This window comes from Telopea speciosissima, unplaced genomic scaffold (genome assembly GCF_018873765.1).
Source record: "Telopea speciosissima isolate NSW1024214 ecotype Mountain lineage unplaced genomic scaffold, Tspe_v1 Tspe_v1.0093, whole genome shotgun sequence".
In the NCBI taxonomy this organism is placed as follows: domain Eukaryota; kingdom Viridiplantae; phylum Streptophyta; class Magnoliopsida; order Proteales; family Proteaceae; genus Telopea; species Telopea speciosissima.
In genome coordinates, this window is record NW_025317429.1 from 25,919 (window position 1) to 50,730 (window position 24,812).

Here is a 24,812-nt window from a genome sequence, read left to right on the forward strand (position 1 = left end):
TGGGTGGATTCCTGCGACTCTTTACGCCATGACGGCTGGGAGGATCTCTCTTCGAAGGTGGTTTCATCCTTCAACGATTCAAGCTACTGCCGGTGGATTCCAGTGTGAGTTTGGATTTTAAATTTCTGTTTTACCTTTCCTTCCCTTCCCATTCGATCCCCTTTAATTTTCTGTTTTAATCTCATAAACCCTAGTACTCTAAATTCTGTCCAGCCATATCCTAACATCAAAACCCCTTCAAAATTCAGACATAGCATCCTTATCACAACCTAAGAGTGTCAATTAGGACGGTTCCCGATATTTGGGATGGGACGGTACCGGTATCGGTACCAAAAGTGCCAATCCCAGTACCGTCCCATTTAATTTACGGGACCAAACCTAGATCCCAGTCCCGATTACTAGCGGGTTGGGACGGTACCGGTTCTTAAACGGTTCTAGGCACTGTAAAAAAAGGGAGAAGAAATTTAATTGTTTCTAACAAGGCGGGTTTATTAGTGTTGTGGAATTTTTTCACTATCATGAAATCTAAGTGGTCTATTGCTTTTTATAAAGCAACTTAAATTATGAAATCATAGTTTTACTTCTTCAAACTCCCTAAGATCACATGTAATAAGCTTCTCATTTTTTTTAAATTTAGAGAAGTCCTATAAAATGGAAGAATCCCGTTGTGTTTCCTCTTTGATTTTTCCAAACAAAACTCTATTTATCACACATGTCACATGGTAGTATAGTACGAAGTACGAAGTGCAAAAAGGAAGAACCTGGTAGATGTAGTTGGTCGAGGGAGGAGGGAGGAGGGAGTAACACTGTAGCAGGTTCTGTGATGAGAGACTTCAAGCTACGGCTATTGACCTGTTGTTTCTCTTCGTATTGGACAATTAGTGGAACCCTAATGAATCGTAATTCTTATACCCTTAAAATTCTTGTATACTCTTTGTTTTTAAACGGTACTAGTCGGTACCATCCGGTACCTAATAGGTATTTGGTACCATTGGGAATCCGGTCCCAGAACTGTCCCGCCCCATTTATCATTCGGTACCAAAATCAGAAACCAGTACCGTCCCATTTACTAATGGGATGGTCCGGTACCGGGTTTTACCGGGACGGTATTGGGACGGTTCCCAGTTCCGGTCCCAAATTGACACCCTTATCCCAACCCTTTCATTCAATCCAGCTTTGGGCTTGATTAGATCTGTCCAACCCTAAAATTCCTCTTCTCCATTAAACCCTAAAAAAATCCTAAATTTTTATTTAGACATATTCAGCCATCAGAAAACCTCCCTGCTGCAGTCGAACCTTCCCCCTAGCCCCTCTAATACTCGACCTCAGCCCTAGCCCATAACTCCAACTCAAAACCCTAGTTTAGTAATTTTTCCTAATTCTAAAACCCGAAACCCTAACCCTAATTCTGCAAAAAATTTAAACTGATCCAAATCCAATTATTTTTATCCCACAATGACCCCCTAGACCTGCCTATTAAAGCCATATAAAACCCATTCCCAAATTCCCATCCTAAACCCTAAAATTTGGCCTAAACAGCCCCTAATCAACCCCAAACAGCAGGCTTGACCAGAACCTATTTTTACCTGGCTCCTAGTAGGATTATCTCCTATTCTAGGACTATATTAACTTGGTATCAGAGCCATGGATGAACATGGCCATCCGGTGCTACCACAACCAGCCAACCTCATGGCAGCAATGTTAGAGATGTTTCAGAAGTTCATTGCTGAGCAAAAGGCTATATTTGAAGAGATCAACACTAAACAGAGGACTATCGCTGAAAGTGTTGCACCTGATTGAGCAACGACAGGTTACTCCTCATAGGGACATCAACATTCCCCTAAATGAGGACAGATATCAGGTCCAGTCCCAAGTTTGCCAACCTCTTAGAAGGCATAGGGAAGACAGAGATATGCACAAGGATTACAAAGAAGACATGTATAGAGAATACAAATTTACATTGCCAAAGGAAATTGAGAGGGCACAAGTTGAAGATAAAGCTGAAGTGGCAATGAATTGTGATGAAAAGAAAGAGACAGCCCCTATAGCTTCAAAGATGAACAGTCAACATGTAGAAGACCCTACTGAAGTGGTCAATGTCGAAGAAATCAAAGAAGACAAAGCGGGAACAGCAGAAGATGAAGAGGTGGTTGAGAACACTCCACAGGAAGGCAATGACCTTCAAGATGCTGTTTTTGAAAAGGTGAAGTTTGTGGCTCAAGTGTTCAATAGGAAGGTTGCTAACACTGAAGACTCTATGGACAAAACATACACAGTTGCTGCTGATTCAGAAAGCGAACACATGGAGTTTGTTATGCCACCATGGTTCTTCGAAGAGAAAGCTCCACACCTTGGAGATTTTATCTCTAATGTTCCTGCCTCACTGGAATTCTGTTTGGGGATGGTCAAAGCTGCTGGTCACATGTTGATTCCCCCTCATCACTACAAAATTCAAAGACGAATTTCTAGCTGGGGAGAGTTGATGCAGGATCATCACCAAATAGGGCTTATTTCTTTAGAAATAGGCCTAGGGTTGGGTTATATACATGTTGGGCCTTTGTTTCCAAGGGTTTTTTTTATGTAATAAGCCACTTTAATGAGCCTAAACTAGGGGTATATAGGTTGCATACGGGATTAGCCCAATACTTAGTTATTTTTATTAAACCGATTTAGAGTTGGTTGCATCCAATTGGTTCAATGGGTCTAATTTAAGTGAAGTGTTCCTATTAGTCAATAGGTCCTTATATCCTATTGACTAACATAGAATCTTTTTTAAATTAGTTGTTTTAAGTAGATTCTTTTATTTTAAATTAGTAATTTTATTTCAATTAAGACCCTTCCACGATTTTAAGTGAGGAGGTAGTTAGAATGTATTAGGATTAGGCCTTAGGCCTTTATTATAAATAAAGTGGATCGTGGGAGGCTCCCCCACATTGAGTTTTGAATTTAAAAAAGACAGAATTCGTGGCTGCTTGCTGCTGCTCCTTGCTCCCTTGTGAGTGTATGCATCCTTGTGGGTTTATTAAGGTAGAAGGGTGGGTGGATTCCTGCGACTCTTTATGCCATGACGGCTGGGAGGATCTCTCTTCGAAGGTGGTTTCATCCTTCAACGATTCAAGCTACTGCTGGTGGATTCCAGTGTGAGTTTGGATTTTAAATTTCTGTTTTAGCTTTCCTTCCCTTCCCACTCGATCCCCTTTAATTTTCTGTTTTAATCTCATAAACCCTAGTACTCTAAATTCTGTCCAGCCATATCCTATCATCAAAACCCCTTCAAAATTCAGACATAGCATCCTTATCCCAACCCTTTCATTCGATCCAGCTTTGGGCTTGATCAGATCTGTCCAACCCTAAAATTCCTCTTCTCTATTAAACCCAAAAAAAACCCTAAATTTCTGTTTAGACATATTCAGCCACCAGAAAACCTCCCTGCTGCAGCCGAACCTTCCCCCTAGCCCCTCTAATACTCGACCGCAGCCCCAACCCATAACTCCAACTCAAAACCCTAGTTTAGTAAATTTTCCTAATTCTAAAACCCGAAACCCTAACCCTAATTCTGTAGAAAATTTAAACTAATCCAAATCCAATTATTTTTATCCCATAATGACCCCCTAGACCTGCCTATTAAAGCCATATAAAACCCATTCCCAAATTCCCATCCTAAACCCTAAAATTTGGCCTAAACAGCCCCTAATCAGCCCCAAATAGCAGGCTTGACCAGAACCTATTTTTACCTGGCTCCTAGTAGGATTATCTCCTATTCTAGGACTATATTAGAATGTTAGGCAGTTAAGAAGTGTCATATTGATAAGCTTTGTGTAGCAGAGATGAGGATGTTACGGTGGATGTGTGGAAAAATAAGGAAAGATAAAGTATGGAATGAACATATGAGAGCGGACTTGGGAGTTGCATCAATCAATGACAAGCTCCGAGAGAGTCGCCTAAGGTGGTATGGTCACATTCAAAGGAGACCTAGGGAAGCCCCAGTAAGGAGTGCTATGATTCAGATTGAAGGAGCTAAAAGAGCTATAGGAAGACCTAGAATGACTATAGGAGAAGTGGTAAGAAAGGACATGCATAGTCTACGCTTGGTCCCAAGTATGAGCTCGGACAGAGCCTATCGGAGGGCAAGGAACCATGTCGCAGACCCCATTTAGTTGAGTTTATCCTGAACGTGTTGGGTTGTGCCTTCTACAGCTTTCATCTTTCTATTTATTTGCAATCTTCCATTTGTCATTTCTTTGTCTTTTCTCATCTCTTTCCCCATCCCTCTGCTCCAATCTTTTCTTCTTTTTTTTTTTGCGTATATCTATGTTTTTTCTATTTTGTTTGTTTGGATCCATGTAGCCAACCCTATTAAGTTGGGATAAGCTTGTGTTTGTTGTTGTTGTTGGAGAAGTTCTCAAACTTCTGTGGTATTCTCGCAAACAAGTTTGCAAAATTCCTATGCTCTGTGGAATTCCCTAATCTCTGTGGAAATTTAGTAGGCAAATCAAGAAATGTGGGATTGGGATCTCATTATTAGAGATTATTTTAGTTTATCTTCAACATCAGTTCATTTGGATGATACGTTGAGTGGATTATTGTGCCAGCCTAGTATGGTTATAATGTAATTTTGTATAGAATTTTTTGGAACTTTTTGCTACCCTTATAAATTTTTGCTTGAAATATTGTGAAATCCCTTATCTCTCAATACTAAAAAGGTCGTCGCGTAAGATCACTGAGGCTCTCATTGGTATCATTTTTATTTTTGATATTTGTCTATTTAACAAACATCATTAATGAAAATCATTTTTTGTCAAAACATAAAAATCATTTGGTAACCAATAGGCATAATAGATTGTATACTAAGAAATAGTTTTGGTGTACCTATGTCCATAATGATTTTTATAACTTAATTCAACAATCACGAATCAGAGAACCACAAAGCCCCCCAGTTTGCTCTCCCAATAAAACCATCTACTTTGTCAGCTATTGTGTTGCACAACCTGCTTTCTCTAAAGATTGCTCCATAGGAATGTAAGGCGACTCAGTTCTGTGCAGGTACTTGGCCGAGTATGAATCACCAAAGGTGGCCATTGCTCTAAACACACACACACCTGTGAGCATTTACAAATTTGTCCTCAAAATATATCCATTGCAACGTGCATATTAATTCAGCGAAAACCCATAAACAACTTTGGATCTATTTTTAGTTTTTGTGTTTTTTCAACCTTTTTTAAACAGAAATAGGCTCCATAAACGATACCAAACGCAAACAAAAATATATTGGGGTTAAAATACAAATGATACCAAAGAGGCCTTTAGACTATTTATTTCAATAGTAAAATAGCCAACCCCCCAAAAATTTTGTAGAATAGGGTTTTGTAGAATTCTTTTCCATCATGATTCCAAAAATTGGGATTGGATCGTTGATTTCGATCAATAAAATTAAAATTGGGTGTATCTAGTTCTCGATTCTTGGTTTGTAGATAAATGTGAACCTAAAACGATGCAGGAAACAAAAAAATAGAAATCACAAAAAAAAAAGTCACAATCGAACACAAGGATTTACGTGGTTCAACAAGATGGCCTACGTCCACGGTGAGATGAGACCTGTTTCACTGTCAATGGAGAATATAGTTATAGTCGTTCATCCTCACACGTTTCTCAAATTGATTAGCGCACTTACGTGAGCGATGAAATACAAGACATCAAAACCCTCAACAATCACTTCATGATTCAAATATTGGAACAGATGGAGAATCGGGTTGTATCAGCTGATTCCAATCCAACCCGATTCCATCGAAATTATGATGGTCACGTGGCAACTTCATGGGCATCAGGAAAAAAGAATGAAACTTTTTGAGAGAATTGAGAAAGACAGAGAGAGGAATGGAAGGGTAGGGGGAGAGAGAGTTGCATAGGGGCTTATGGGATACAACCCACCATGGCTTTGTCTTCTGGCACTTCCTCTGCTTTATTCCAGTCTTAATGTTTGCCACTGTAGCAAATGTGGCAGAAGGCTTATGACTTACCTTTTGGGGCTTGTATGCACTGATTGAAGAGAATTCAACCCCAAAGATGACAGAGATGGCCTCAGCAATGATGGTGGCATCAAGGGGCTCGCTGGGAAATCAATGTAGGTGTTGGAAGATGTGGAATACCAAATCAAAATTTGGCCCTCGAGAACGCCTCCTTAGATGCATTAGGGTATTTGTCAATCATACAACAAAGAGGGGTTAGGGTTACCTTGAGATTCACAAAGGTAAATCCTCTAATAGAATGCAACACTTATACTCATCACCACCCGATGGAAGAAACTCCTTCAATAGTGAAACCCTAAAGAAGAAGAGACTTTCTCTTCCACTCCCTACAACTCTCGCTCGATTATAAATTCACAATTCAATAGAATGATTAGGGTTTTTCATAGCCATCATATTTAGAACCAAGCCTCATTAAAACCAATGGTTGTGATCGAGCCAAGTGGTGTGATCCAAAAGCATGATGTCAGAACTTATCGTTTGTCGTAGATAAGGACAATCCATGTGAGATGTAACGATTTCATCTCCAAATAATAGAAACTTTCATAATGTATTCGTCTCTTCATTTATCAACATCACATAATGGACATACGGGTACAGAAACGAACATAACCAAAAACCCTAATCTGTCGAACGAGTAATATTAGAGTCTTAATCGGTGATCAGACATAAAATCATTCTTAGAACACTTAAAAAATATAATTATATATTTATAATAATATTTTAAAAATACTTTTTTATGGATTCGCTTTCTTAGTCAATTAGTAAAACGGATTTCTCCTTTGAAAATATCTAATTTGTGAATTATGGAATTCTCTCCCAAAGCTACGGAACTTACGATTTATTAGAAAGTAGAATTACCAACTTTTACACGAATTTGAAAGTGGATGAGATCGGGTGAGTGGTCTCAGTTGGAGATGGGATTGCACATGTTTATGGATTGAACGAGATTTAAGCTAGGGAGATGATTGAATTTGCCTTGTAAATAATTTACAATACTACCACCGGTACCGAAATTTTCCTCCAACCATAGTCAGACAACTCTCTCGAGTTGTTTACCTTTCGGTAAGTAAATATCTTGTTGAGCATTTCTTTCATCTAAAGCAAAACACTGTAAGCCGAGCATACCGATATGTATCTAGTGTAGGCGTCGACCTTTGGTACACCAATGGTAAGGACCTCTCAGGTATAGGAACAAAATAATTATTAGAGATTCTTGTTGCACAAAAAACTGGCGATATTTCTTACAAGAATCTCGAATGGTGATCACGTTCAACACACATATGATATGAATGCTCACACTTATATTTTGCAATCACATTATGAGAATATATAGTGTGACAACCGTATGAATAGCTCAATTTGATACCTATTTGTGAACACTTTTAAGGTCACGTAGGGCAACCATCATACATTAAATATCAATGCAAAGTAATAAATTCCCTAACTATTGAAATGGATTTGATGCACACACACACACACACACACACACACACACACACACACACACACACACACACACACACATACACACACACACACACACACTCACACACACACTTATATATCCAACAATCTCCCAATTGTACAAAAAGCCAATACCCTATCAATCTTACACTCCTATTCTCAACATGTTTATTAAATATAATTGGCGTAACTCCCTTCGTCAAGGATCTAATAAATTGTTTGTAATGTCAACCTTAGTAATACTGATATCACCACACAACATGGTCTCCTTGATGGGATTATACTCGCGCTCCACATGCTTATTTCTCGGGTGTGCTCTTGGTTCCTTTGCTCTAGCTAAGGCTCCCTTGTTTTAATGACCAGCCAAGGTGTTGTTCCATGTTCCTCCAGATACAATTGGATCCACGGATCCCTAGAGTTATAGAGTGTGTATTCTTACCAGTACAGAGCTCAGTGGTAGTTCACAGAAAGTGAATTGGATAGAAAAAAAAAAAAGAAAAGAAAAAAAGATACCAAGACTAGGCAACTCCATTGAGATGGAAGACTCTGTAAAGATAAGCAAAATATATGAATTTAAGAAAAGTCATAGCAAGAGAATTCCAAAGAAAACCAGATAAAGAAAGCCAAAGCAAGAGAATTAAGAGCAAACCAGATAAAGAGAGCTAAAGTAAGAGATTCACGAAGATAACCAAACAAAGTAAGCAAAAGTAAGAGACTAAGACTAGCAGCGGAAAAAAGTATAACAAATAAAACAATTTATAGTAAGGAATTGATAGACCAACAGACACAGAAAGATTACAAGTCACAGTAACAAAGCAACTGATAAATATTGTTTTCAGATATTGTGTTCATTATTTATGAGTTTCATCCATGACAACTATTTTGTAAGATCAGACATAGTAAGCCGGATGAGTTTACAGGAATTACTTTTGTTGCTTATAGACATTTTGTGATATACTTAAGATGGATAGATGTTTTGATGTAAATTCACATATATAGGTTGTTAGAACTCCATAGATAGATGTTGATGAACAATTGATTTGGACAGTTATATTGGTACAATTGCATAGTTATAGATTTTTAGAATGGAAATTGACAGATGAATGTGGATACATAGTTACCAGTAATAGATGGATGTTTATGTGGATATATAATTACATGTGATAGATGGATACTTATCTGCATATAAAATTACAGGTGATAGTTGGATTTTTATGGAATTATATAGGTACAAGTCATGGATGGATGTTATTATAATGTGACTGTCGTTAACAGGTTTTTAAATGTTAATAGAGATGTTTCTTGTTATTCTGCTATAGTAAAATCATGTGTCTCTATTATTATTTGAAGTGGAGTTATAGCTTCCATTTTTACCCGGATTTGGGGGCACTACATGCACACTTTTTTTCTCTTCTCCTAGAGAAGCGAACCATTTTTATTATTACATGCAGATAATATTTTTCAAGATATCCATTTGGAAAGGCAATTTGTGCATCCATCTGTCATATCTCATAACCATAATGTGTCACTATACACAATAAAATCCAAATGCATTTTATCATCATCACTAGTGAAAAGGTTTCATCATAATCCATCCTTTTTTGTTGGGTGCACTCTTTCGTTTCTTGCTTTGAAATATTCTATTTTTTCATCATCACCCTTTTTCCTCTTAGAGATCCACTTACATCCAATGAGCTTTATGCCTTCTAGTGGATCCATAAGAGTCTAGACATGATTATAATACATAGAATCAATCTTTGAACTCATCGCATCAATCTAATGGTGTGTGTCTATATCACATAATTTTTCACTATAGTTATTGGAATTAGAATCTGAAGAATCAGATATCATGTAGAATTCTTCTAACTTTGCATCATCCTCAATGAGTAAGGTATAGCGAACTAAAAGTTTAACAATCCTCCTACTATGTCGAGGCTCACTAGGTGGTTCCATAACACGTGAAATCTTAGTGATAGATTTAGTCGGTACTGACAAAGTATCATCACTGATAGATGACCACTAGTTCAAATTTGGGAGTGATCGTATCCTCCTCAAGAAATGTCATTAAGGATGTCAACGGATATTCGAAATCCTTATTCAATCAGTGTCTATATCCATTTAGGAGAATTCGAATCCGTCCGAAACTAATCGGATATGAATATGATAATTCCTCTATCCGACCGATTATTATCCAATTCGCTTAGCAATCCAACAATAATAAAATATCTAAAATATATCTTTGTCTCTGTCTATCCGATTATTACCTTATTGGATTTTGTTTTCTTATTTTTATAATTTTATAAGTTAAGATAATGAGATTCTTTTTCTAGATGTTCTATTGGTTTATATATATATATACTAGTAAACATGCATGTGTGACCATGTGTGGGTGCAAAGAAGAGATATTAGAGAGGGGAGGTTGCTTGTGGAGAAAGGGAGTTAAGAAATTAGTTTGTAAACATAGTAAGAGGTTTCCATATATGAAATAGCAACTCAAACGTGTTCATTCAAAAATAGACAAGATCTCGTAATTCGTGAATAGACTTCCGATAACAAATCAGATTTCTTCTCCCATAAGTGTGGTATAATTTTACCTTGGCGAAAACCCAAACTTAGTGACATGTCTTTACAAATTATCGGCAAGAACTCCCATCAAACATATTAGGACAGCATGGGTGCATAGAAAATGACTTGATCAATAGGCTCATTCTTGAAAATAACTCTACAAAGTAGTATTTCCTTAAAATTATAAGAGAAAAACATCCATAAAAATTAAAACAAAAAAGTTAGTACGTAATATAAAGATACATGAAATTGGAAATTAACTAAACAAATGAATACCTTCATCATTTCCCACGAGGAATTGTTGCTTGGAGAAGAATCAAGAACTGTCTTAGACTGTTAGACAGCTAAAACACCTAATGGCTCAACCGTAGGATAGAAAGTCTTGGGATTAGTTTCAACCTCTCAATCATACTCAAATTGGGCCACATAATTGCTACAGACAATCTCTCACAATCCCATCATTGCATATAACATCCCGAAGAATGGCCATTAAATTTTTGAACAGTGTTCAAGGTTCACTTAGTCTTCCAGATGAATGAACAAGCACTTCTCTAGAAGAAATAGAATGCACCAACTCCTCATACGGGGTTCAAACCTTGAAAGAAATAGCTCTTTATCAGACCAACTAAAATGATGCACTATATTCAAAAAAAAGTCTGCAATTCTACTTCAAGTTATATATAAATAACAAAAATTTACCCCACTTCTGTTAGTTTCAACAAACATCCCAGCAGAGACAAGAAGAATTATCGCAAAGCTTTATTCCCATTTAACAAACTTGAATCAATTTGTTAATAATCCTGTAGTCAAATTCCTGAATTATTCCCATGTCCAATTCTTAATCCGAGATAAGCTTGGTACTGGATTCCAAGATCTATGATTTCATTTCCAATTGCAAATCTCTGTTCAAATATTTTCTCACCTATCTAAGTTCAAAGAAGCAAGCATAATTGACCAAATATAACTCCAAATCAAGTGAAAACAGGTCATATGTTGAGGTTTATGTGAATTCCTCTTTATCTTTGTTCCCTGGTGAACTTGAGTGGCAATTGCAAGAATTAAAAGCACATGCAAGAAGACACGAGCAATTTTTTTTGTTTTTTTGGTTTCAAGAGGACAAGAGTAATGATACCTACCAAAGACTACCTATCCAATCCATTAAAAGTTAAATGCATGTGCAAAGAATACAATTTTTTTGAAGTTTATGGTAGAAGAAAAAGTTTAGTAGGAAAGAAGGTAATAAGTGAAAAAAGATTAAAAAAATACGATGAAAGATGAACTCACTTTGTAAGAAGTTTCATTTTACTCTTCATGAATAGATGAAAGAACGGTTACAGAGACCTACAGAGAGAGAGAGAGAAAGATAAATATGCACGTGCATTTGCACGCACGATTTTATAAGCCTGTACAAAATCTTCAGAGGAACGAAATTCGAAAAAAAAAAAATTAAGTACACAGAGAAACAAGTGGAAGCAAATCACTGAAGAGATGACTTAGAAGTAGGCATATATAATGATATGTCCAATGCAGGTAGACCTTAAGTGGAATAAGAAACATCATTTGTGAAATGCAGCTATGAACTGAAAACTGCTTAAAATCAATCTCAACCCATCTAATCATGATTACATATTAGAAACTTATTAGTCTAATTTTACAAAAAAAAAAGAAGAAAAAAAAAAAAAGGAGATTGATGCATACAAGTAAAATGAAGGTTCAATGAGCTCTAAATTGTAAACATCTTTGAGTTCAATATTCATCAGAAAGACATGGATAAATTTAAAGTATCACCAAGAATCCAAGATTGAGATATTAGAGAAGGAAACATGAAGCTGAAAAACCGGATCCTAACAAATCTCAATTATCAACCCTCTCCAACAGGATTGATATAGAATGCAATACGGCCAAATTAATCACATTGTCCCACCAGTGAATAAGGGATATCTAAGCCTGAAAGAATACTCTTCAACCAAAAAATCATAATAAAGAAATAAAAGTTGAAATAGGATTCAATTGCCACTTTTGGCAGAGTCAAGGCCCTAAGTTTAGAGTATTAAGACTATTCCAGTGTTCCCCACAACCATCGTTGAGTTTCATCTCAAGCATTTCACTGGTAATATCCCAAATGTAAATACAGATCCATATTGGATGTATGGTAGGTAGGGGTGTAAATGAATAGCCGAAATCCATTTCTGTATCCGTTTAGCACTATCCAAATCTGTTCGTAAGCTAAACGGATGCGGATACGGATAAACTATAGCTATCCGAAAAGCTATATTTACATGTAAACGGATAAAATATCCGATCCGTATCTGTTTAGCACTATCCGAATCCGTCCGATAACCAATTGGATGCGGATGCGGATATAACACTATCCGAGCCGAATCCAATCCGTTTACAGCCCTAATGGTAGGTAGAGCTCCATATTGTATGAGGCATAGAGAATGACCTAAGGAAAATGCGTACATTAAAATCATCTCATCCCCATAGCAAGCAGAAGAGAATAAAAAACACTTGACAAGATGAATCAAGTCTCAGGAAAGGCACATGCTTCCAGCACTAAGCAGTCCTTTACCGCTGGTGCTATTTCAATGGATAATGACTAAATGTTCAGTATTGTCTCTCAAATAGGAAGGGATTCAAGGATTGTAGGGGAAGCACTGGTTCAGGCTATGCCAGACGTTCAGAAGCTGTTTGAAATCAAATCGAGATGGATGCAACTACCCACTCACCCTTATATAGGCAATAAGGCATAAATAAATAAATAAAAAGTTGCAGAAATTACATACATTCAAGTAGAGATGCAACTCCACCAGCCAATCCAGATAATCAAAAAGTTGCAATCACATTAAATTGAATAACTTAAAAGTCCAACATTGTCTTTCCAAAGCCCAAAGGAGGGTTCACATTGACTTTCTAGGAAACTTGCAAGTTCTTTTCTGAACACACAGAGAGAGAGAGAGAGAGAGAGAGAATAAACACTGTCCAGAATCCAATCTCCAGAATTTGGTAAGATATTTTGATATTTTTATTCCTTTTTTTTTGGGTCCAGAAATCTATAAATTATTTTTAACTGGCCCGAGTGGCAGTTGGGGTTCCTAACTGTCTAACAAACTACACGAAAATTGTTTACTTTGCATTAACTTTCCATTTGCCTAACTGTCTAACAAGGATATTCTACCATTTGCAAATAACAAACCATACAAGAGAGTAGCAAGAAATAAGTTTCTTATGATTTGCCATCAGAACTTGCATCCTAAATGGTTATATTAGCTTCAACTTCGCAAAAGCCATGATAAAGTAAGAAGCAAATAATCAATTTTTTCTGTCCTGTAATGAGAGCAAATTTCTGCATACCTTCATGTAGTTTCTAACATGAGTGAAATGTTCAGGGATACTCCACCTTTTTAAAAGACCAAGAGCAACCTCCGGATGGTACAGTTTAGGTGCCAAGCTTATATCAACAGTAGTAACGTTATCCCCATGAATATACGGCCCCTACAATGGTTAGATTATAGTACATGAAAATCCCACAAAAACGTATAGATCCTTGAAAACACAATGGTAGAAGACACAACCAATAGCGAATGGATAGCAGTGATCAGCATAGACTGTTGGAAATAGCCTATTACTATCGGTTCTCTTCTATTCTTTCCACACTGAGCAAGATTGTTCTGGAGAGAAAAATTAAAGGAAGCCAAGAATCAAAATACATGATTAGGTTAAAACGAAAATAAAAATAGGAACTCCAAACATCCAAACAAAAATCAAGTCATGGTACTTGTATAGAACTTGAGAGGACTCCCACTTTATAGGATGATGTTGTTGGACAAGTGTGTGTCCATCAAACCCGGTTCGGTTCACCTTTGTATTGAACATTTATACATTTTAGTTTGAAGTTATCACAGGCGATATAAACTTTTTGAGCATTATGTGTCCTTAAGTTTTATTTAAAATGGTAGTCACGACTAGGGTTTGGGCTGGGCACCCTTATCATATGGTCATCTTATTGGGTATGCCTAGACATGTGATGTTAGGGTACGAATGCGAGTGCTCACATGTTTGATGTATGCATTGGCGAAGAATCTACTTTGTCGATTCCCTCATGTATTACTGCCAGATGTAGGAAGGGATAGACATGTGTCACCGACACCTTGTGCCTGAGGGAACCTTGTCACTGCAAAGTGTGATCGCATTCTTTGATTCATCAATGACTGAGACTCAAGCGAGTCAAAGCCGGTGTTCTGGGAATGCGTGAACACTTTGTGAGTGAAGGAGTTATCCAACATGGTCATCACTGCCCGATTGGGGAACACCAAGATTGAGGAATTTGGATCCAGTGCCGTTTTGGAAATGGTTTTGCAAAAATCTATTTTACATAAAATGATAGATTATTTATGATTATTTTGAATAAAGTGTTTTATCGAGTTTTGCGGGACCCGATCAGATGCACAGACGCTCTTATATGGACATGTACTATGGATTGGGGTTTGGCAATACATGTGTACATGCCCTAGATTCCATAATGATGGCGTTGATTAGTGGGGGGGTTGTATATGATAAATTGTTATCATATAGGGAGTTATTTAGAATTTGCTATTTTAATTGGTTCTTTATTTATTTAATGGATATGGTGCTAATTATAATTATCCATAAATATTAAATAAAGAAACTCATTAATACTTTCTCTATTAGATTCTGCTTCTTCACATTTTTGAAGCACTCGGAGTTTAAACAGAACTGCCAGACTGAGAGAGAGAGAGAGAGTATGACTCTCACTAGGATTAGTGTAATCCATCAGGGCTTTAATTAAACCCTCATCTACAAAAGGGGACCAAAACACAGAGGGGACACACAGTGCTTTGCGTTTCAGCTTGGCCCCCTCTCTCCTGCGTTTTGGTCTCTCTCTCTCCCTCTTGTGATCTCTCTCCTTCTTCTAGTTTCTCTCACCTATGTTTGAGAGTTAGGGTTTGTGAAACCCTAGACACCATCGGAGGTTCAGATCTATTTATTTGGAGCGGTCACTAGAGGAAGAACCATTGTCTATTGGAGGAGCAACACTTGAGGCTCACCAGGTTAGCAATTCTTGATTGATTCCTTCACTTTTAATTATTTAATATTTATGGGATGCAAAAGAAACTCGAATCGATTTATTTCCGCTGCACATTCGAGTATGGGATGGATCCCTCTTGCCATGTGATGGATTAGAGATTATTTTCTCTGTCCCTATTGTGTTCTGTAATTGCATGGGACACAACGGGGAAGGAGAAACCCTAATAGGGATGCACCAGGGTTCCCATGGGCGACCATGGGAAACCCTAAAAATAAAATGGGGCACCCATGGGACACCATGGGATAACCCAGGGGGTGCAAAACCCTAATTTTCAGTATACTGGTTTCCTTAGGGAACCATGGTTTGATCCCTGGATCGTAGTTTTGTCTACAGTGTGGTATCAGAGCCACCTTTCCCACCCTTGAATATTGAATAATTAATGGTTAATATGATTATCATGAGTGGGATGCAAGTTGGCACATGGGTGGTTATATTATGGTTGTTGTAACAACCTTCCTCTGTGCACATGGGTAGTTACAAGGTTGTTAGTGTAACAACTTACCCATGAAAAGACCGGTGGGGCGATAGACGAAGGCAGGGCCTAGCTTGAAGACAGAAGGCTCAGGGCAAGGGATTTGTACCTCGGTTTGGATCGCAACAGGCAGAAGTGAGCGCTTCTGCGCCAGTGTTGTTTCTACCTCTTGCGCCACCACGGGTTCTACAGGTTTTCTGGCCATGGCAACAGGAAGGAGGAGCTTGGCGAACTGAAAGGTTTAGAGCAGGGAGAGAAAGCAAGGCAACAAAGAGCTTTAAGAGGGGTCCTCGTTAAGGAGCAAGGGCTTTAATGGAGGATGGAACTTGAGCCCTCATTTATGGGCCAGCGGGAAGTTTGAATTTCAAACCTTCCAACGACCTGAGAAGATGAAGAGACAGGAAAGTTTGGTGCAGAAAATCAGCCAGGAGCAGCTGTCGTTTCGACCTTCCCAACCAGCACAACCCCCTTATGAGCTTAGGCCATGTGGCGCCGCTCAAGGAGGTTGTGAGGGGCATTATTTGCAGCCAAAACCCGTCAGTTCAGATCAGGCCGAGCTAGGAGGGCCAAGGTTGGACAGGCAGGTTGTGGGCCATGAACGGGAGAGGGTGCGCAGAACGTGGCTACAATCCATCGGTTAGGGGTTGGGCCACGTGTCAGAGGCGCAAGAAGCGCTGAACAAGGAACCGCATCGCCCGAGGAACGTAAAGGAGTGTAGCAGAGGTGGACCCCACCACTGCCTTGGCAGTTGGAGACAGGATAGGCTTGATGGTGCGCGTGGCAGTACCTGATTGGGGCTGAGAGACATGGACCGAAAAGGGTGGCTCTGATGGGATTAACCGTAAGAACTGATAGCAGGGGGAGCTTATCCTATATAAGGAAGGCAACAGATCTAGAGAAGGACACACAAACATACCTGACAAGACCAGCATTCATTTTTATCTTCTTTACATTACTGTTTTTGTCTTTTACTTCGTTCTTTGCTATTTTTGTCGTTATTTGGGCTGAAGGAATGTACGGTCACATGCTTGGAGAGACGAGGGTGTATGCACAAGGCTCACGTCCATATCTGGTATGACTGATTAGTATATTCATTGTTTCAGTTTCATTATTGTTTGTGTCCAAATCTCTCTTTTCTTCATAGATCGATAGTGTTTCGGATTGTGACTTGCGGTTGTTGGACGGCCAGGCTGTGGGCCGTGAATGGGAGAGGGTGCGCAGAACGTGGCTACAATCCATCGGTTAGGGGCTGGGCCACGTGTTAGAGGCGCAAGAAGCGCTGAACGAGGAACCACGTTACCCGAGGAACGTAAAGGAGTGTAGCAGAGGTGGACCCCACCACTGCCTTGGCAGTTGGAGACAGGATAGGCCTGATGGTGCGCGTGGCAGTACCTGATTGGGGCTGAGAGACATGGACCGAAAAGGGTGGCTCTGATGGGATTAACCATACAAACTGATAGCAGGGGGTGCTTATCCTATATAAGGAAGGCAACGGATCTGGAGAAGGACACACAAACATACCTGACAAGACCAGCATTCATTTTTATCTTCTTTACATTACTGTTTTTGTCTTTTACTTCCTTCTTTACTGTTTTTGTCGTTATTTGGGCTAAAGGAATGTACGGTCACATGCTTGGAGAGACGAGGGTGTATGCACAAGGCTCACGTTCGTATCTGGTATGACTGATTAGTATATTCATTGTTTCAGTTTCATTATTGTTTGTGTCCAAATCTCTCTTTTCTTCATAGATCGATAGTGTTTTGGACTGTGACTTGCGGTTGTTGGCTTAACCCAAAAGACCTTAGAGCTACTCAGGCAAGAGGGAGACCGACTTGCCTGGTTAGGAGTCAGATCAGGCCGTTTTCGGCCTCGTTTAAACCTACGCAAAGGTTTTGGCATGCCCGCGCTATTCGCACCACGTGCATATCCCTGTGCGTGAGTGTTTGGGATTTTTGTCACCAACAATTGTATTAACGGCTAGGGCTGTAACTCTCTCTTGTATTTAGATATTCTCCTATTGGAGATCAATCTCAATGAAGAAATAATATTCTCCAACATTGAGCAATATTGTAATCAATGGCTAATTCATTAGCGGTACTCTTAACCGTGGTTATGAGAATGAGAGAGTCAAAGGCAAGGGTACTGTTCAATAGCGTCCAAAAAGCCAAGCAATTAGGTGTCACAACCGTACGTGACCGGCCGTTTGAACTCATGGTAGCGAGGTGGTGATTTTTCTTCTACAAGAAATGGACCAGCAGCCTTGGGATACCTTTACTTTTTTTGGTTGGACTTTAAAACTATGAGTAGTTTTTTTGACTTTGTAAATATTCTTAAGAAAGACAGGTGTTTTGTCTCGGAAACCCATCACTTGGCTGTGCGAGTTCGGAAGGAAAAACTATCAAAACATGTGGTTAATGATGTATTATTTGAAGTTTCGTTTAGTAATTAATTTTTGGGTCGGTGTTCTTTGTGGGGAAGTGTACGTGGTCTCTGTGTGTGCATAGGAACCAATGAGAGTGCACATTGGCATAATGGAGGCAGAATTTCTGCCTTTCATTGGGACGCGACGATCATTTCACCTCCTGTCAGGGTGTGAGATAAAATAGAACATTATGGATTGGTCAGGTGTAAAATTAGGGCCTGATTTAATCATATGACCCATATTATATTATCCTACGGCCCAGCTTTGTCAAAAATTTATAATCGTAATCATCTTTTTTATTTATTAAATTTTGATATTTAGACAAAATTATGCATTAAATAAGCAGAGAGAATACACAAAAATTTTAACCCTACCTAATCTGCTTCTAGAACTCCTTTCTTCTATTTATAAACTCTGCACCTATCCATTCCATTCCCAACATCGTTTAAGTAAAAAATTAATTACTTTATCTGACCAAAATACCCCTGCATATACTATTATTGTTATGTTTCATCAATTTTTAGGACAGCTTTAATGGTAGTATTTGTCAAGGTGCCAATAATAATAACCAAATGATTGAGTCTCCAGATGTTTAAGGATTTATCCAATAATCCATGTAATAGGTGAAGTTCTAACGTTACAACAACAAAATAAAGAATTAGGCAAAATATATAGAAAAAAATGGGGTGGGTAAATTTTAAATGTAATGGATAAATTTAAGTTATCCGGAGGACAGAAGAACTATCATAATATTCTTTTTTTTTTTTTTTTTTTTTTAATTAGGTGGGTGTATGGAAATATATATATATATTTTTGCTAAAAGATCATGTATATTAAGAAGAAAAAATAAAGTACAAAAGGAGCTGATCGAGCTGGTAACCAACAAAAATCGAGTAGAAGCAAACCCCACCTACGACAAAGCCATCAGAGGGGAAAGCAACTAAATGAACCAAACAAAATAAAGAAACAAAACTAGAACAGATTAATACAATCTGAATCTAGGCCTTCTCTGAGCATCCACCCTCAGCTCTTCCCCCACATGACCAGGCCATGAAAGAATCGGAGTTGAGACTTCAAACTGAGCGGCTGACTTTGCAAGGAAATAAAGCATTGTTTAACATTCCTTAATATACTATGTTGTATTGTAATATGATACAAGGGATTCTCTTATTGAAACCCTACAAGGTGTCAAATAATTTGTAACTTTACTTTTTTTCGCTCTTTTACCTAGTATAAAACTCCATTTGGGAGGCTAGCTGCATTTGGGTGCCTAGAATATGCAGATTAAGGAAGGAGTAGTGGGGCGTTTGGTGGAAAAGAAACATGAGTTTTCCTATAGTTGTTTGGTTGCTCGAGAAACTATATCTAATGTTGCAACAAATAACTTTATTATTGTATTTGGTTCTCTAGAAAATGACAAAAAAAAAAAAAAAAAAAAAGATAAAGGGGAAGGTTGGTAGGAGGTAACAACCTTCATCATCTTCGCTCCTAAAATTTATATTTTTTAATAGGACCCAGTTTTTATGCATGGCCGTGTATGTATAAGGTTGTGCCTTTCAACCGTTGCATGGTGGCAGACAAAAATGTAATAACTTATTTCCCTCTCTCCCCATCCAATAGTTGAAGGCTAGATCGAGTACATAAATCGGCCATGCATAAAACCTTTTGCCCTTTTAATATGAAATCTAGAGGAAAAAAGAAAAGAGAAAAGAGAAAATAATATAAAGGAATATATACGAAAAATCTGTGGGTGAATATTTTCAACTTTTAGAAACATATAAAAGAAAAAAGAAAAAAATATAAGATTATATATAAGAAAATTTTGTATTGTTCAAGAGAACCAAACCCATCTTTAGGGCTTGAAACCATCAAGCTACATTACAGTGTAATTCAATTAATAGCATGTAATAAGGCATAGCTTCATCAAAATATAGAGTAAATAAAAAAAAAAAAAAGGAGGGTTTCTAACAACGGCATTGTAAGAAGAAATCTGCACACTATAACAATGAGGGGTTGGAAAATAGTATCATTCATATGGTGCCTAGGGGAAACTCATATAATCAAAATAAGAGAGTAAATGTCAATGTAGACCCCACTGTTTATTATGTGAGAAGAGTATAAAAAAAATATCTATATAAAGGCGGCGCATGCTTCCTTTCCAATAAAATAAACTTTAGTTTGTCATATCTCCAGAAAATTAAAGTAAAGCACAAATTGATTTTGTGTGTGAATTTTACTGATCATAATGACTTCATGTTTTCATTTTTCTCGCACCTTACAAATGAGTTAATTTTTAACGAACCTGCACTTGGCCCTGGAGACATTTGATATGTTGCACTGCCAAATCCAACATGTCTGCCGTATTTGTTTGCTGCAATGACATTCAAATTTAGGTTTCTTAAACATAATAACATATGTGTGTGTGTGTGTGTGTGTGTGTGTGTGAGAGAGAGAGAGAGAGAGAGAGAGAGAGAGATTAGGGTTATTTATGGGTTATGTGTGTGTGTGTGAGAGAGAGAGAGAGAGAGAGATTAGGGTTATTTATAGGTTAATGAAAGAGAGAGAGATTAGGGTAATTTATAGGTTAATGAGAGAGAGAGAGAGAGATTAGGGTTATTTATAGGTTAATGGAGATTAGGGTTATTTATTGGTTAATGAGAGAGAGAGAGAGAGAGAGCGTTTTTCAGACATTGTTGGGAGATGGTAGGGCCAGATGTGTGTCTAGCCGTGTGGTTCTTCTTCTCTTACAGCCATGTCCCTGCTGGCATCAATAATTGCTTTTTGGCCCTTATCCCCAAAATTGATGGTGTGACCTCCTTGGATAAATTCAGACCTCTACGCATGGGGAACTTCTATTGTAAAATTCTTTCTAAGGTTATGGCTCGGCGTCTAGAGGTGGTTCTCCCCAAACTGATATCGGAGGAACAGGGAGCCTTTCAAAATGGGAAGATAATCCAAGATAACATTTCTATTGCATCGGAGCTTGCTAATCTGATGTCCACGGCCAAGTGAGGTGGAGGGTTGGAGCTGAAAATTGACATTCAAAAAGCATATCACCCTTCCCTCACACATTACATGATGAGTTTCCATTTCCATTGATTTTTTTTTATCCCTTTGTTTCAAAAATGAACAAGATCAGATCTGCCATCTCAAGCCACAGTCAATTGAGTTCTTGGTTGGCTCTCAATGATTTTGTGAACCTCTTCAAAAAACAAGTAAAAGTAAAAGAAGAAAAGAAAGAAAAATCAACACATTACACATGCATGTCCATGTGCAATACCGTATGAGTTAGTTGAATTAAATTAAATTAACCATTTGTTCATTTATATAAAAAAAAAATTATGTTAACCATGCCAAGAGTCAAATCTTTATGTATCTGGATTTGCAGTTTGCATCTGGAAGTTTACATGGGCCGATTAAGTACTTATGACTATTCATGGTCTGCTGGGTGCCAATTTACTTCATGAATTCAGTTGTTTAGCCTACATTTGCTGCCCCTCCCTAAGTTTAGAGTGTACATTTTCGACGCATGCTGGAGCAAAAATATGAAGTTCATGGCCAGACTTTGAGCAGAATTATATTCTCGAAGGCAGTGGCAGACCCAACATGATGGATATGAGGTGCATGGTTAGATGCTTATGAGGTTGGTCCCAGTTTCGATTCTTCTTGTTGGTATTTTGTCTTTTGTCTTCTGTCATTTGGGGGTCCCGTGGGAGCCCAGTGGAGGAAATTGAAAGAGAATAATTGGAAGCTGCTATGATTTGTTTACAGAATGTACTTTTTCAGAGCTGTAATTCAAATCTTCAAATTGTATAAGATCTCTCTCTCTCTCTCTCTCTCTCTCAGCTCTCTGGTTAGGCCATTGAGTTGCTCCAGCCTTAACAGTTGTATGCCTGAAAATTCATCAAATAGAAACTTATTGTCAGATTTCCTATACAAGAAATCAGCTCAAACTTTTTCTTGGTGGGCATCCTTGGAGAGGCTGTCTAGGCAGGCTACCTATTTCTGGCACATTTGAGGGGTGATGTAGCCATTCCAACTGTTAGACATGTGATGAATGGTTTCGATTGGCCATATCTGTCCATTTTGTAGAAATGGAATTGTGTGTTTAACATCTAGTTTTTAATTAATGGGAACCTTGGTTCCCAAGAAGTGTCTTTTTTCAGATCTTAAATATATTTTCAAAAAGGTATGTATGTCTTTTCAGGCTTTTTGAGTGGGTGTCTTGAGGGTGTGTTACTCCTTTGTTTATACGAATGATCTCTTCATGAATTGGTTAATTTTTTGTTTTAGTCTCAAGTATTCACTTAGACTCCTTTGTTTCAAATACGTTCAAACCTCTCTTATTTAATTTTTTGTGAGTTTTTATTGAATAAGCACTATCTTGATTACTAATGTGGCCCTCAGGTCAAGTACAAGGACTCTTGGATGGGTTTGTAAAGATTGTTGAATCTTGGGAGATTAGTTAGCAGGTAAACTCGATTTGCACCTATAGAGGACAAATATAATCTTAAAAAGAATAATCTATTGACATTTCTTTGGTCTTGTTTGTTTATACTGTAGATGTTTGTGATCGTGATTCAAAGACCAACTCTGATAAGTTGTTTGAAGAATTACTAGCCATAAGATAACTCTTACTTTGTGTATTTCCAGTAGAGTTGCTTGAGTGATTGCAACTCTAATTGCCAATTTAACAAACTCATTAAAGGTGAATTGGTAATGAAATAAAATCTCAAAATCTGTCTCAACAAGTATGCTTTGTTAGGATATCTGCCATTCTACGATCCTAAAAGTCGGTTAATCTTTTGGGATTGGTGTGTGGTTTGTGTGATTACACTTTCATCAAAAAAAAAAAAAAAAAAAACGTATGCTTTGTTAGGCTTACAGCCTCTTGTCCTCACGTCTCTCTATGTTTACAAAGAATTTTTAAATTATTTTCAAATTTATTAAGCAGAATAAATGCAAGTCCGATAGAATTGCACTAAGGTGCAACTCTGCCATGTGAAATGCCAATTAGACAAATCTAAACCTTTGAAATAAAATAGAACATCATCAACTAGTCAGGTTTTAAATTGTGGTCTTGATTTAATTATTGACCCACCTTGTATTATTTAAGAGTCCAGATTTATCCAAAACTAAAAGATCTTATTAATTATTTTTATTTATTTAATTTTGATACTTAGCCTAAATTAGGCATTAAATAAGAGAGAATACACAAAAAATTTTGCCGCTGCTTCTAGAACTCCTTTCTTCTATTTATAAATTCTGCACCTATCCACAATGACGTGGCATCTCCATCCCAACACCGTACGTTAAAGTAAAATAAAGAAATAATGCTGATTAGCCGAAACCGGGCCCACCAAAATTGATTTTTGAAACTTTGGACTTTACACAAATACCCCTGCAAATACTACTCCTATTACGTTTCGTCTATTTTTGGAAGGACAAACTCAATGGTAGTAACGATGGACTTACTAATTTTTCGATGTTAATGGATTTCCAAATCCGTATAAGAATATGAATTAAATCTCTCTCTCTCTCTCTCTCTCTCTCTACTTTATATATACGTAACACCCCCCCTCCCCCTCCATAAAACTAATCTGCTATTTCCTGGCTCTTCCATTGCTTAATCAACGAGAGAAGAAGAAGAAGAAGAAGAAGAAGAAGAAGAAGATGGGTTCTGAAGGGAGAATAAACGAACAGATGGGATGGAAAGCACCTGAAAGCCCTTCTCGCTGTGCAAACGGATGTGGTTTCTTTGGCAGTCCAGCAACCCTTAACCTCTGCTCCAAGTGTTACAGGGACTTCTGCCTCCAACAGGGCAAACCCTCCTCCTCTGCAATAACAACTTCAAAAACTGTGCAACTGCAGCAGAAACACCCACAACAACTATCACTACTCCCCTCATCGTCTTCTGGAAGTCCTGTTGAGATTTCTAATCCCACAGTCCTTGCCAGTGCCATTAATGAATCATCTCCGGTGGTGATGATGAAGAATAATAAGTGTATGAGTTGCAGTAAGAAAGTAGGTTTGCTAGGGTTCAACTGTAGGTGTGGAAGTAGTTTCTGCTCAAAGCACAGGTACCCTGAGATGCATGATTGTACTTTCAATTACAAGGTTGTGGGTCAAGAAGCTATTGCTAAGGCTAATCCATTGGTCAAGTCTGAAAAGATTGAGAGGTTATGAGTTCCCAAGTTTCAACTTCTACATCTTTCATAGTTCATAGTTGATCTCATTATTTTCTCTTTTTAGATTCTAGTTTTCTTTTTTGTTATCTACAGTGAAAGAATTTGTAATATGGACATCTACTACTATTGAAAAATTAAAGAGAGAATAGTACAATACATGGTGGCCACTATGATTTGAACTTTAGGAATTCTTGATTTGCTTGCTATAAGGAATTTCTTTGATAAATTAATGAGAAAAGTTTGGCCAACCCATGATGGGTCATAGAGGATTGGGTTAACCGAGCAAATTTGGTGTGTGATGAGTTGTGGATTGGATTTGCCATATTACATCATATAGAAGAATCTGTACCTCCTAAGAAACATATCAAGATAATCTTATACATGCAATGAGTATCAACAAAATATGACACCATGGTTGTTTAAGAAGAGGAACATATCTTACCTATCTTTCATACTTGTGACAAAAAATACATGAGCCCTCAATGCCCGATCGAAAGCAACATTTTCTCCTCCTTTTTCTTTTTTATTTAAAAATTGAAACTGATTTTATTGATCTAAAACAAT

At 37.8% G+C, this 24,812-nt stretch overlaps 1 protein-coding gene across 1 annotated transcript; it reads left to right on the plus strand.

Moving 5' to 3' along the window:
* Positions 1 to 23,763: 23,763 nt before the first annotated feature.
* LOC122647617 (zinc finger A20 and AN1 domain-containing stress-associated protein 7-like) lies at positions 23,764 to 24,246 on the plus strand. The gene has a single exon (XM_043840971.1). It carries the CDS (start codon positions 23,764 to 23,766, stop codon positions 24,244 to 24,246), a length of 483 nt encoding a protein of 160 aa, XP_043696906.1.
* Positions 24,247 to 24,812: the final 566 nt, after the last annotated feature.

Excerpts from the sequence above, each read along its gene's own strand:
- LOC122647617 (XM_043840971.1), top strand. The coding sequence starts at position 23,764 with ATGGGATGGAAAGCACCTGAAAGCCCTTCTCGCTGTGCAAACGGATGT.